At 31.1% G+C, this 15,887-nt stretch overlaps 1 protein-coding gene across 3 annotated transcripts in view; it reads left to right on the top strand.

Annotated features, from left to right (window-relative positions):
- The first annotated feature begins 3,217 nt into the window (after window positions 1-3,217).
- LOC139525446 (adenylate cyclase type 2-like) overlaps window positions 3,218-15,887 on the top strand; it is a 74,591-nt gene continuing 61,921 nt past the window's right edge. Inside the window, exons 1-2 of one of the 3 annotated variants that reach the window (XM_071320782.1) lie at window positions 3,218-3,446; window positions 12,609-13,097. In XM_071320782.1, the coding sequence (XP_071176883.1) occupies window positions 12,837-13,097 (261 nt within the window). In that variant the 5' untranslated portion in view covers window positions 3,218-3,446; window positions 12,609-12,836. Of the gene's footprint in view, window positions 3,447-10,417; window positions 10,599-12,608; window positions 13,098-15,887 lie in introns of those variants that run through there. The other 2 variants (XM_071320780.1, XM_071320783.1) reach the window with 2 other exon arrangements.

The following is a 15,887-nucleotide window of genomic DNA, read 5'->3' as shown; positions in this document are numbered from 1 at the left end:
TTTAGCTATGATCATGAAAACACGAATTTTATATATTTTATTATTTAATTCACCTGTGCACTTTATTGTTGGAGCACGTGTTACCATGAATGAAAAGTTGTATTGAGCAATGCAACTGCTTACGGAATAACACGTGATGTGCAGTTAGCCAATCAGAATAAAATATTATAATGAAACATACATCTAATGTAATTATACAGAAATGATACCAGCCGACATTTACAAAATACAAATACAAAACAAAAAAAAAAAAAAACACCAACCAAACATATTTTCTCAATGATCATGATAAGAGATACATATTTTATATTTACATTGCGTGGAGGTGTTTTTCATACCGTGGCAATATTATTAAATCAAGCTATTGCAATCAGCTTTAATACTATAAAAGCTCTTAACAACATTATGTTTGCTTTAAATGAATGTTCAAATCATACATATCGCTTATTCCAGCTACACTTACAGTACTGTCTAATGTCCGTATCATTACTTTTCAAAATGAAACTAAACTTATCTTGTTTACACATATGAACAAAAGATGGAACTATATCACTTAAATTACAGAAGAGGACGTTTCCATTAAGGTCTAACGCTTTACATTGAATGAGGAAATGGAACTCATCTTCAATTCCATCCTTAACAAATTGGACAAATTCTCTGTTCTAAAGGTGTTCTAGTATATCTACCAACTTCTATAGTAATTAACTATTACTAAATCTGATTTTTACCATTTTAGAAATAACACTTTTGTTAAGGTCCAGTAGAAGATATTTTTCTAATTCAAAATTATTTTTTAACTTTGCGATATGTTCTTAGTTTCTATGTCCTGTGTGAAGTCTACTGTACTGACCTGTTATGACCTTTTATACTGATAACTAATTAGTTGAAAGGCCGGTATTCATGTTGTCCAATCAAATTTGGTCTTTTGAACGTTGTTGTACTGATTATCATGAGACGAATATTTGTTAGAATTTATGAGAACAACATTTCTCATGGTTTACATTTTTTTTATATAGTTTTATAAGTCAAAAACATAGATACCACAGTTTTCCATTTGCAAATATTTGAGGACTGTATTTATAGAGTTGTCTTTCTTTGTACTGCTTATTTGTATCTGTATTGCATTCCACGCATGGTCATTATTATTTTAAATTACTACGTTATAAACCTATCCATTGACTCAAGTTATGTATTCTATTTTTCAACCAAAACAGCCTGGTTTTAATAATAATAAAAAAAAAAAAAAAAAATAGAAAGTATTCCTTTTTGTTAATCCACATTCATGTTTATATTTTTATTTACCAGGTATGTTTTTCATTTGGCGGCAAATGTTGTCTTTCTGATCATGATTGTTTAACATCTCACCACACTTTTATTACATCGCGATTAACATCGTTATAAGTAGCTATAGTCATAAACATCAACATATTTGATTAGAAGTCTCAATGGAGTGCAATCCCGGCGATGTATTGTTGCCACAGACATTTATTTCTCTAATTCTATGGAAATATATCCCTTTCCAAACCAGTTGTATAAAAAAATTTAATCAACATGCGTGGTTGCCGTTGATCTCAGAAGATGATTGGCTGAGCCAAAGGGTCATAACCTTTCTCAGCTCCCTATATTGATCAAAATATTCTAACAGGTGTAAATGAAATTGACAACTTCGTGGAAAGTGGAAGGCACTGGAAGGGGATTTTGGTTTAGAAAAGAAGAAAATTTATCTTTTAATCATTACAGAAACAGATTATTACATAGTAACGCGTGGATTATCGGATGTATCCAATCTTGATAGTTAAATTATAAATTTAAAAGTCCTCGCCGAGGCTCGGACTTTAAAATTGATAATTTAACTATCTCGATTGGATAAATCCGATAATCCACTTGTATCAATGTAATAATCTATATATGTATATACATCTTACCGTTATATACACATATTAATATAATATATAACAACAAACCAGAGTATACTGATTGTATCACTTAACTTATAATAGACTAAAAGTTATTTCGGTGAGGTTGAATTCTCCCATCACCCACACTCAAAGTTCTCTCAGAAAAAAGATATCTCTGTACATTAACTTCACTTTCAGGTATAGAGATATGAAGTTTTTTTTTCTAATGTGCCTGTGACCATCCACAAGAACTTGCGGTCATCCGATGTTTAGTACTTCAGTACTTTGATTAGTTTGTATCAACATTGTGTCATAGATCAACTTTATTCAGTGTATGTTTACTTATTTTTTCTTAATACGTCTTTTGTTTGAGCCATTTCAATTGATATGTTATGGTGTTTCTTTCTATGTTGTGATGTTACACTATTGTTTCAGGTTAGGGTGAAGATTCACGGGCGCATATTAAAACTTGCTGAATTTGTTTGCAACTGTCCTAAGTCAGGAACATGATGTTAAGTGGTTGTCGTTTGCTGATGTTGTTCATAAGTATTTCTCGCTAATCGTTTTTTATATATAGTTGGTAACGGTTTTCCTGTTTGAATTGATTTACACTAGTTATGTTTTGGGGCCCAGTCATAGCCGGATTACTGTGTGGTGTGAGCTAAGGCTCGGTATTGAAGACCGTATATATATATACTTTGACCTATAACTGTTTTACCTTTTCAAATTGTTACTTGAATGGTGATTTGTCTCATTGGCACTTATACCACATCGACTTATATCTATTATATGTTTTGCGGGAAATTATCAATAGCCACTCAGTACTCGAAACAAATGAACAATCCTGCGTAAAATTCATAGAAAGGAAGACAGTCAATCAGTATGACTTCAGGAGAAGCTATTTTGTATTTTGAATATAAAGAAGAGAAAATAAGGCAATATATATAATCCCCTTACTCTACAAACTATGGTAACCGAAACCCGAAATATTGCGAGTCTTAATCCATTTAAAACTATAGAAAACTAGTGGATTCGGGCCAGGAATTGACAAAACATGAAAAAGAAGATACTCTTTCGGGTTGAGTCACAGGAGATAGCTGTCGATGTGATACAGATCAGAGTATACGAACTCAATGAATCTACGAATAGTCAAGATACATCCAGCTTTATTGAGCTATGAAACACATTTCTATAACTATTAATAAATGCATGTAGGCCACTTAAAGCATGTGGTTTTACTTTATCTTTGATTTTCGTGTTCTAATGAAAGTAAAACATGCAAAATTTATAAGATACTCCGAATATTTCGCTCATCACTAATTATTAGAAAGCTATGCATCTTTCAATCAACTTGGTAATTATAACAAGGAAAGTTAAGTATCGTTATAAGTATATATAGCTATAGTCATTAAGAGCAATATATTTGATCAGAAGTCTCAATGGATTTTATATACATATTGTCTATGAGTTATAATTAAAACTGCGCTGAAGGATATTTATTTTCGAAACAAAGCCGATGCACTAGGATCTGTATTTTTCGGCGATGCTGTAAGTATATAATATTATAGTTTTAGAATTTATATCAATCTAATAAATTATTTGAATTTTAAGGAATTGACCTATTACAAACAATGTACTCATTGTACTAACATACAGTGTAACTGCATTGTAGAACACAGCAAATTGTTTCGTGTTAATGTTACCTGGATATGCACCGTATCTCTATACCATTGTTGAGAAACAAAGTTACATAGATATCAATCATTTGTGATATTTGTGCAATTCCGAATAAGATAAGACATTATGTAATATGAGCGGATTTAAGGGGCCCTGAGTTCCACTCTTTGCACAGCTGATCCCAACCTTTTCAAAAACTGAAATTATCTATTTTACTATTGTACAATGACCAATTTACAACTTATTGCCTTCATTTGCAACATAATGTCACACAACTATCCCTTGTCAGCTCTTGGGTCAGCCTCTTTTGAAATAAACACGTCGATCTTTATTATTTTGCAGTAGAATCTGGTCCAAACAAGCTGCTTTCAACATTTTTAGTCCGGTATAACACGTATGATTTGATAAAGTAAACCCTTTGATTTCCAGAGTATACAATAAAAGGTGGATGGCACACATAATCAAACTGGGTATACCTTGCATGTTTAAATACATATTTTTTTACATAGGTTATCTATTTTGGCCGTGATATTTACAGGATTCGAACTGCAATATGCTATTTTGATTGACTTCTTCGTAAAGCAAGACAAGGCAATTGACTTTTTTTCAATGTTAACCGAAATGTTAGGAGAATTTTGAATTACATGTGCATACTAATATCATTAATGATAGAACTACCAATAATACTTCAGTTTATGGCAAAACTTCATAAGACCGGAATGCATTTCACTTGTTGTTTTTTTAAATAAACTCATCTAAGGTTCAAGGAAAACTTTTTGTTCGCTCGAACAAAATAAGTTATAAAGGCCATATGAAATACTCAAAAGCATTGAGAACAATTCCCAAAGATTTTGACAAATCTACATCTAAGGTATCTATTCCTGATGAGGTAGACCATCCCTAGTAGTGTTTACAGTAAATAATAAAAAAAAATGAAAAGTTTCCGAGAGGAACTGACTGACCACATATCTGAATTATCTGTTCTTCAAGTTCTTGAATATGTAAATCTTCTGAGAGGGATATAGGGTAAATGGAAGTGGGCCCAGAGAAACAGATTGTACGTAAATCAACCTATCATATTACTGTTTTTTATATGACGATTTACAAAAATGTCCTAATAATAAGACACATTGGTTGTATTTTATTAAAACTGAGTTCCTCATGCAGTATAGGTTTAGGGGATATTTTGTATAATCAAGGTTTATTTTTAGATAGTAAACTCTCCAGAGTTTTTACTAGATAATTAAACAACGCCCGTTTAATTGTCTGAAGCAAGATTTTGACAGCCAGATGAATAATTTAGTTAAATGTACAAGTTATATGGTTCAAAACTTTTGTTTACAAAATTATTTATATAAACCAATACCAGTTGTTTATAAGACATATATTACCAAAATAAGACTTAGTAGTCATGATGTAGCTATAGAATGTGGTCGCTATTCTGCAATTCAAAGAAGTAATAGACTATGTATAATAGTTTTTTTGTAAAAATGACATTGAAGATGATATGCATTTTATTTTAAAATGTCCTACTTATCAAGGTCTTAGATCTTATTTTATAAAACAATATTATTAGAGAAAAACCTTCTATGTTTAAATATACACAATTAATGAGTTCTAGTAATCTTAGAGAATTGTGTAATTTGGGTAAATTTATATTTCGTGCACAAAAATTAAGATCTAGCATGATGTAATATGTTGCACACATGACCTTCTGCTATCTATGTATATTTTGTGTAGTTTATATGTTGTATGCCTATAGTTGTTTTGACTTTGGTAAATATAGATATATATTAATCCTCTGATTCAGTAATTTTTTTTTAATCATTGATTAAATTAATTCAATTCAAAATTGCAGAGTACATCTCAATTTTTTTTCAATATAAAATATTCGATCAATATTTAGCTTCAAGTTTTTTAAACATCAAATCAATAACTTAGTCGACACCTTCTTTGCATTGTATGAAAAGTGGACAGAAGCTTTTGTATGATCAGAAGATAGTATTCAGAAAATTACTTGTCCGTAGTTTACTGGTAAGTAGACTTTTTTTTCTTTTTTTTTAAGTTAAATAACAACTCAGTGTTATAGGTGAAAGTTTTCCAGACACTAATGGCTTTGTCAAAACTTAATGAGATTTTTCGAAACTACGAAAGAAACTTGGAAATTATCAAAAGATATTGGCTAATTCAATTTAAAAAAAATTTATTAACCCGTATTTTACAGGTACATTGACTAATTTGTTTTTGCAATTAACATTTGTAAGTATTCTTATTTTTCATTTTTTTATATTTTACTGAAAAATGGACTTGTATTTTTAGCAGTCAGCATAAACTTTTATTCTTACAGCAGCGATAGCAGGCGAGACGCAAGAAAGATTCCGCGAAACCCTAATGATATGTCTTTGTTCTATATGTAAAAAACTAGTAAGTAAAGATTTGTTCCGAACGACGGCCGATTTTTCTACAGGCCTACGATTGGATATCTTTACTTTAGTGGTTTTATTCATATCAATTTCACTGATTTCTAGATATTTAATTTGTACACGATTTTACTAATAAACATCAGCGAATCTTTCAAGTGACAAAATAATCATACGACTAAAATTGATAGTAAGATATACAGAATGTTCATGAGTTTAAGGATATTTAAACTGATCAAAATTTCCAATTTCTACTAGAAGAGTTTTGCCTATGGAATAAAGGGATTCTGGAACTATATATATTCAAATGTATACTGTAACACATACATGTTAAACAATGTATAAATTGACGCAACAAATGTTATCTTAGAGAACGGAATGTGTTATAATTTGGCACTGAAGTGTTTTGTCCTCAGTACTGTTATCCTTTCATTTCACATCTATAAAACATGTAACAGTCGATGACATGTTTATCTTGGCAGATACTTGTTTACTCCAGTTAGTATCTGTACATCTTCATCGTTGTGTAAATACTGCTTTGCAAAATAAAAAAAAAACATAATCAAGACTGAAGTGTCCCGGGATTTTTATTGGTTCGAAAGTTTGACAAAATCAATAAAGTTTTACTATGTGACGAGGAAATGATTTTCATTGTAATTTTACTCCATGTAACGAGATTAGATATTAAAGCACAGTTAATTTTTTAGGACATTTTATTTTAATCTCAATTTAAAAAAAAAATCCGATTCCATATAAATGCTTATTTATTTTCCTACGACCAGACAAAAGTTGAAGCCTAAATGCAATTTTTGGTATATAATTTGAATTTACCGGCCGTATGGTATGTCAAGGTCATTGTACTAACATTTTAGAGAGGGCATTTGTTTAACTGGTACGAATTTCAAGGGTGGATCCAGCCATTTTAAAAAGGGGGGGTTCCCAACCCAGAGTAAAAGGGGGGGGGGGGGGGTTCCAGCTATATGTTTCCATTCAAATGCATTGATCGGCCAAGAAAAAGGGGGGGGTCCAACCCCCGGAACCCCCCCTCTGGATCCGCGCCTGAATTTCACTATACGTTTCTCTAGTCTCAGTGTTCATAAAAAATACGACTTTTACCAAAACATCAACCAAAACAGTTGTTTGTCTGTATAAAGATATATCAAATAGTATAGGCGTCTTTTTCAAGGCAGTGGCTATTCGTCCGGAATAGTCAAAAATGTCTATTCATCCGGCAAGCCGGACAAATAGCATTTTTCCGGTTTTTCGCTATTTTGTCTGGCCAAACATATAATGATGAAGATATAACATCGTGTTTTGAAGGAGATAAATAAAGCATGAGTAGTTTTAAAATATATTATCTCATCGTTTTATGAAAAAGAACTCATTCTAATAACAAAACAAAAAAAACTTTACATTTGATTCAGATTTTTTTTTATTCTAAAGTAAGGTCCTCAAATGATTATAGACGATTTTTCATTTAAATTATTCGGAGATTTTTAATTTATAGGAAATTAGAGAAAAGGGTAGGCACGTGTAACCTGTCCCCAAAAGTAGGATTGTGTTTTCGATAGAATCTTTTTAGAAAAAAATGTATATTAGATACAACAGTAAAAAGGGGGGATACCCCAACCCTGGTGTCATATTCCCAGTCCAGGCATACCAGTGCATGTTCATAGATCTCCGTTGTAGTATAACTTAAAAATAATGCATCCATTTTATATAAGTATTTTTTTCCGAATGCGTTTTGGTAAATAGTAGGTAAATGGAGGTAAATTATCAATTAAACTTTGATTTCAGGCTTATTCCTCACAGTTAATATGCATACGCTTTTGTTCTGGAATCACTCCTATAGAAATTTGTTTACAGCAATCACATTCTCTCTTGTTTTCTTTATAACATCTTTAAATATAAATCACGATCTCCGATTCTCAAAACGTCCATTGCGTACGCGCGTTTGTTATCCGACACCTCATCCGGGACACTTTCCGCGTCACATGACACTTTTATTGATATTGAAGATGCATCCGCAGACGGATGGCCGGACGAATAGAGATTTTTTAAGTATTCGTCCGGCTAGCCGGACGAATAGACACTCCGCTTTTTCAATGACCAACCAGGCTCTACAGAAAGCTTTCGGTGGCCGGGTGTAACCTTTCCTCGGTGCTGGTGATCTGATTAAAATCTGTCGCAGAGTTGTCACTGGTTTAGACGTACTTATAAATAATAATTTCTGTGACTGCATCCTGCATTATATTGTAAGATCCTTAACGATAGGTAATTCAGCTAATCTGTAAATATTCCATCCTCATGCCTTATATCATGTACTGTGCCGGTTATAACGCTAAATAAAACTGAAAAGGAAAGGTAACACCCGGCCACCGATATTTTTATTTTATGTAGAGCCTTGCTTTAATATATATAAAAAAGACTGTTGTTTTTTTATTCATTACATTTCTTCAGTTTTTCAGTTTGTTTTATGAGAAATTTGACAACACTATTTGTTATATATATATTTGAAAGAAGAAATACATATGTCTGTCAGACATGTTTCATCTGAACTTGGCCTCAATTCGCAATTTACTTTTCAAGATACAACAAGCATGAAAATACTATATTAACACAATATATAGTGCATTCATGCCATAAGTTATAAGTTAACTGTACTGGGTGTTTAGAATGATTGTATTATCTGCATGTCCATCTGTAAGGTTTCAACTGATCTCGTTTTCATTATTAAATAATATTGGTTCGTTTCTTTTGAAGCAAGCTTAAGCCTAAAGGCCTTGATATGCGTGATGAATCTCCATGTGAGATACTTTAAAATTGTTTACTGGGCAATGCATGCGAAGAAAATAAATGATTTCAGATTAGTTATGACCATCCCATGTCCACATGTATAAAATACTATTATATGTATCTATCTTTTAAGATTACTTGTTAGTTAATTGTGACTGTTCTCTGTTCTCGCAAATTACGATTTACTTTTCTGTGTTCTTTTTGGTTTTGTCTATTGTTCGGAGCTTTGAAATGTTTTTATGTTCGAGCGTTCCTGATGAAAATGAATAGTTTTTCGGACTCTCAAAATGTCTTATTTTCATTTATAAGCACTGGGTCGATATCTCTGTTGGTAAACTGTAAGTCCACGGGTGAATCATCCGCTCAGTTCCATTACTTCAGTACTGACAGAATTTATAACAGAATAATGAAACACACACACATACGCATGCACATTGTCAACGACAAAGTCTACTTTAAAATGAAAAAAAAATAAAATCGACATATTTTTAATAATACACATAGGCATTGCAGATAGTTGTACATGGAAAGAAAGCTTCATTTATCTTGTATTTCATGTACACTGACATTGACCATTCTTCATGTTTACGAATGAGAAAATAATTCTTTTTCAAAATTATCATTAAAAAAGCTAATAAATCGACCCGACGTGAATGCAAAATCATTCTGAAAACGAAACTCGCTGTTTTTTCCGCAACAGTAGATATATTGGATTTTTGCATTTCTGTAAGAACCTGATGATTATTGATATATAATATAACGATGTATCCAGAATTTAATATAAAATATGTAAGTATTCCTGAAAAGCCGATACTGGATCCTAATTTTCAGTGAGTTTAAGATAGCTACATAAATTATAAAACGAGGACTGACCAAAAGGTATTGATTGTGAATAATTTACTCTTCGAAAAATTTGCGTCTTATCATTTTCGCGATTTGCTATTCAGATTCCATTTTGTGTGGTTAGAGTTTTGCTCAAATGTTTAAAATAACATTATTTCTGCACTCTATTTTTTTTTATTTTTTTTTCATTTTCCAAATTAAAACAAGAAACGTCTAAAAAGATCAGTGAAATGTGATTTAAAGCCCATCCGTGTCTTAACGCTAAATTACAAAAACCCATGTCATTTCGAATCTGTTGGAAAGGTGTATCATTGGCAATCAAATAAATTTCAAACAATAAAATCAATAGTGATCAATACCATTATTTTCAATTTCTATTTTTTAGACGACCGTTCACATCTTACATCGTAGTCGTTCTCAACTGTTGGTGTAAACAATATTGTTGAACAAGTACATGGTAAAATGTTTTACATTGGCGTAAAAAAATGAAAATGTTGCAATATATACTAAGAATATTGATGGTAACACAAACATAAAAGAATTCTCTTTTGGAATTTAAAACATTTACCTTATCTCCAAATATGTATACGCCGTAATCAAAAGCTTAAAATAGGGATTTCAGGGAGAGTGGTTCATTTAGTCCTGTCTACAAATTTCGATATACTATATGTATTTTGACGCCAACAGATACGTGCAAATCAATGATTTCTCGTAGAATCTGTAAGTAGTTCCTTAAATAAGTTTGAACTGAGAAATCCTGACGTAAGCATGTCAAAGGCCATTATCAAAGGATGCCGGATAAACTATGACGTTTATTTTGTTCAGCAATGAAATGTTATACTCTGTATCGACGTTCCACAATTAATAGGATCTGTTTTCAATATCATGCATAATTAACTTTTTGTCAGAGAACTGATAGATTAGACATGGAAAAGGCTGGTTATGAGTACAGGTGAAAATACAGGTATGTAAGCATAGGAATTATTAATATGTTATAAATTGAAACCAGTGGTAAGTTAAGCTTTAGGTGATAAATAATATGTAAAAAAGAATAACCGGACGTGGTTTATTTATTATTTTTTGGTTATTAATTGCGGATTTTATTTTAACCTAAATAAGAGTAAAAATGACTCCAAAATAAAAATGCAGTATATTTTGTTGATGAATGATATTGAGGTTATTCTAGTAATAATTTATTATTTCTGTGTATTTTTTCTGTCTCACTGTCTATGAATTACTGATACCTTTATGTGACTCTCATAAATCTATTCACATCTGTTTAAATGTAACAATTGCATTGAAAATCTAAAGAACAAATGTCCTTTGGTACAAGTCTATTTGGTGTGTAATGTGTCCTCAGATGCTTTTAGATTCGTCCTTTTATACATCCTTTTATATAAAAACAAAACTTTGCAGATCTTAGTAATTTTTACGTGTAAATCTTGTAAGTTTTTACATAGTGATGGTGTCTTAATTTAAATGATACTGTAGCTTTCGAAAGTAAATGATTTTCAGTGTGTTTACATCCACTTTATTTGAACGTAGAAATTAGACAAAACGCGCGTCTGGTGCAAATACAAAATTTAAATCCTGGTATCTATGATGAGTTTATTTATCAAACATGCACTAATTCGTCGTTTTCCATAGATGCATGTACAAAAAAGTTTTGTCGAGCCATTTCTCATTATTTGAATATGTGGTTAAGGTTAAGCACAGTTTCCTGGCATATTTTTTTTTCGTAAATAGGAAAAAACCTATTTTCACATTAATACTTAGAAGTTAGTTTGTCAAATTGCTATTCCAAGAATAAGTGTAGATAATGTCAATGTTGAGTGTTCTATATACTATGCTTCAACACCTCTTAATTGCACAAATAACAAACAAGTTTGAAAACGGAAAGCAAAACAAATATCTTCAAAGAAGTATACTTAAAAATTGTGCACTTTATTCTAAGCAATGCCAATATATAAAACATTCTGTCCATCTGGTTTAACAGAGTATTTAATTGTTACAGTTCTAAAACAAAAGGACAAGACTCTCGTTAGGAGAATTTGTATATTTGTTCTGAAATTCATAAAACAAAGAAAGAACATTTTATAGCTACACTGTCATTACATAATATTTTGACTTTCATATCTCGCACAATGATTTATTTCATATCTTTTAGAAATTTTGCCAGGTTTCATCAAGTTGTTTCTTCAAGTGTTTGTTCTATAATTGTAAACGTTATCAGGATTGTTTGTGTTGAAGCTAAATTTGCCCTTTGAGCACCTGCTCAGCTTGCAATTTGTCAGTACAGTGAATTTGGTGTTTTGTTTTGCAGTTAAGTGACACTTTGTAAAATTGTATGTATATCTTTGAATCAACGACAGCTATATACACTGTTTTACATTTGTCATTTCGGGACCATTTATCGCGGACTGTGCGGTATGGGTTATGCTCATTGTTGAAGGCCGTAAGGTGACCTAAAGTTGTTAACGTCTATGTCATTTGGTCTATAGTGGAGAGTTGTTTCACTGAAAATCATATACTATCTTCGTATTTTCATATAACCATAACCTAGCTTTCATATATTTTATTGAAATCCAGATTTAAATCGAGGATAATTTATATATTGAATTTATGTTGTAAATAATAAAGTATATTGTTTTTAAATCTAAGTATGGTTTAAAACTTGACACCGGCATTTAATTTTAAAGTCAAAATGAATGCTCAAGAGTTTAAATTGTATTCCATTATTAATTTAAACTTAATATAACTACAAGAAATAAAGATAAACATAAACATTTTATTACATATATTATAAAATGTTTATACAAAATGTTTATTTGTTGGCGGTGATATAATTTATTTATTTCACTGAAAATTCATTTCATGTTGAAATATATTGTTGTGTTTCAGTTTTTGTAAATACAGATTCAACGTTGCTAGACTAAAGTAAACCGCGACATTAAATGTGGCATCTATATTTCAGGGTGGCAATGATCGCCTTCGCAAAGTGGAAGCATCTACTGAATATTGAAAATACTGATAGATTGAACCCGGTGTTTGATTCAAATACTAGTATGTGATATTAGATTCTAAAATTCAACTGATCTTAATCTTTTTAAAAGCATATTTCTTTAGTACATTTCAAACTTTAAAGACTTAGTGCAGTAAAGCAAAATACGAGCTTTTGTATAATCCGATCGCCATATAAGTTATGAATCCAACAAAACTATGTCTACCAAAGACTGACAACGATAATAAGAGTTCTACATTTAATCAACCACGCAATAAAGTTTCTCCAAAAGTTACCAGGAGCAATTTATTGAACCATAATCCGATTCCGAAAAAACATAACAAGGCAGTTTATGCAAGAAACAACAAAAGGCAAAATGGACATGCTGTGGAAACAGGCAAGACAAGAGATATTAAAAAGGAAACGTTAAAACTTAAAGACCATTCAGTATGGACACTTAAGGTAAGCCAAAAAGGTCAATTCAAGTTAAAACGATTATTAAAAATGTCATCTCACTACCACAGTGGAAAACATATAAAATATTCTAGTGGTAGCAAAGGAATCCGAAATAAAACAACTAGTTCAGCCACAGGAAGTTGTTTTTACTCGGATTCGATTACAGGTTCAATGAATACAAGGGTCTTCAGACGTCTTCGTCTTTTCAAGAATGTTTTTTAATACGAAGAACTCTTTTAATGAAAATAAATGATCAAGATATTAATTATTCCAGTGGTGTTATATTGTAATAGATCTGGTATTTTGATATTCTAATTCTATTTGTTGTTGTTTTTTCCGGATAATACAAAGCAAGTGTGCAGAATTTCAGGGTTGCAATTGTTACTTTATTCAATACTACAAACTTGGTTTACATATGTTCATGGAACATAAATGTTAAATTACGATGATAATTAAAGATGCTCTTTTTGATTATATTATTTTCACCTTTAGCTTCCTATCAAACTACTGTGCGTTGAATTACAAATCAGACAAGTTTGCTTTTTTTTCTGCAAACACAACCTGGCCAACGTTCTTTGTGACTTTTTCATTAATCTTTTTAAAGTTTTCCAGTGCAATCATTCATCCTTTCTTCCGTTTGCTCCTTTTTTTATGTTTATGTATCTAGTGAATATATCTTTGTTGGTTTCATATGCGCGCATCTGTAATGTCGATTCGGATATTTATGTTCTTATTCAATTATACTTCAAACGAACATAAATAATTTATAAAGACAGACTCAATACTGTTCGCCACGACAGCACAGAAAGTTTGTTATATCAGAAATAAAACACAAATGTCCAATTTCCTGTTATCGACCCCTGCCATCACATAGTAATACAGATCATATACACTATTTACTCCATATTGTGTACTTTCTTATGAAGTAAAGGGGTTGGTGGGAAACGATATCGTATTGCCGGAAGGTGAATCCAGAATGACAATTCTAGACTTCCTATACTATAATTCAGCTAACATGAACTCATTATGAATAATATTACCTAAACAGGTGCTTACTCATACACCATAAGCATGTTTTGGTGTAATCACACGTTCTTTGAGTGTGTCCGAGTAACCTTTATAAATACATTGTCGTTACTTAATATAAGTCTAAAGGTTTGCACAACGGTACTAATATATATAAGATTGTAATATACGAGGATGATGTTATAAAAACGTGTTGGCAAATATTTCGGCTTAAAAAAATAGCATTTTACTTTTATATATCTAGTAGATGACAGGCCTTAAAACTCTTCCAGCTGGACAGGTTAGTCTGTACTCAGATGATAGTTTTTGAGGTGAAATTACAGCCATTTTTGTCCATTTGTTATGATGAACTTTAATTATATTATTCAGAATATTAAATATAACTGCCTACAGTTTGATCAATACTTGATCAAACAAATGTATCAAACAACTGCAAAGACTTTGGGATGACAGTGGCTCATAGCTAAACCATGTCATCAAAGTTTAGGTATCAGAACAATAGAAATAAATTTTTCAACATGGTGAAATAACGCATCATATCTCCGAACCATATTTTCAAATGGTTGTTTAAGTGGTTTCCGTAAACTCTTCGGAATTTTGTGGATACCATAAAATCTTAACAATACATTTTCCGTTGCAGCAGTAACTGAATCCATTTAGTGTAAAGAGTAGTGTTAATACGATGCAAAATAACGTCCGTTTGTTTCAATTACTTAACTAAATATTATCCTTATTTTTTCAATTGTTAGTCAATTAGTAATAGCATAAGCGGTACCCCTTTTAATGTACCAAAGACAGTTAGCAGAATCAGGCCGTTAGATTTATCGTGAGAGCTTTGGTTATACAGGGATATAAAAAAGCTTAATAGCATGAACATTACACGCAGTTCTATACGTTTGGCGTTCATTTTTTGCATGTGATGTACGTGTGACTGCTTTTGTTCGAATGACAAAAACGTTAAAAGTAATAATAGTGTTATGATATTATATAAGCCAATATGATTTTAAAAAATCCATTTTCTTATGAATTACAACTGTGTCATAGTTTTAATGTTAACATATGTCTTTTTTTTCTATTTCTAAGTTGTGTTGAGTAAACCTTGAACAATGTGATGTGTTTCAAACAAATAAAGTCTGGTGTATCCTTGTAATATGGTTTTTTTTTTATTAAGAATGCATGGTGGCATCACAAATTTCCATTGATTAGCTGCTTTAAAGAATAAAAAGTACGAATTCATATGACGTACGAAAACATACGAACTGACCATACTTTAATAAAGTTTAATAACTTTATTATTTATTAGTTTGTTTGTTGAAGCCTTCTATATAAAAAAAAATACCATTCTCATCTCCCGCTCCCGCGTTAAGTATAGTCTAATCTTTCATAACTTGAAGATGTTCAAAATTTAGTTTTTAAAATGTTTTTTTTTCTATCATTCTCCTGAAGATAGAACATATTAATATGTAAACCAAGTGCATGTTTCTGAGTAGAAAATTGTAAAAGTTAGTTAAATGTTAATGTCGAAACTTTCTAAATATGATATAAATTGTGTTCTGATCTTAGGATGTGACAATGGAAGCGCTTGTTCTCAATTTTATTTGCTTATTTGATGTATTCATTCTGGTTCTATAAACATGTCAAATGTTATTTTACAATATGCATATGCAGGATAACGAAATCAGAGATCTATATTTGGAGTTTTATGTATCTAACTTTTTGTGTCAATTTCCCAGTCATAAAGACCGTTGGTTTTCCCGTTTACATTACTAA

The sequence above is a fragment of the Mytilus edulis genome, chromosome 5 (assembly GCF_963676685.1).
Source record: "Mytilus edulis chromosome 5, xbMytEdul2.2, whole genome shotgun sequence".
Lineage (NCBI taxonomy): Eukaryota > Metazoa > Mollusca > Bivalvia > Mytilida > Mytilidae > Mytilus > Mytilus edulis.
Note: the sequence above shows the minus strand (reverse complement) of the source record. Positions and strands in the feature narration are given on the sequence as shown.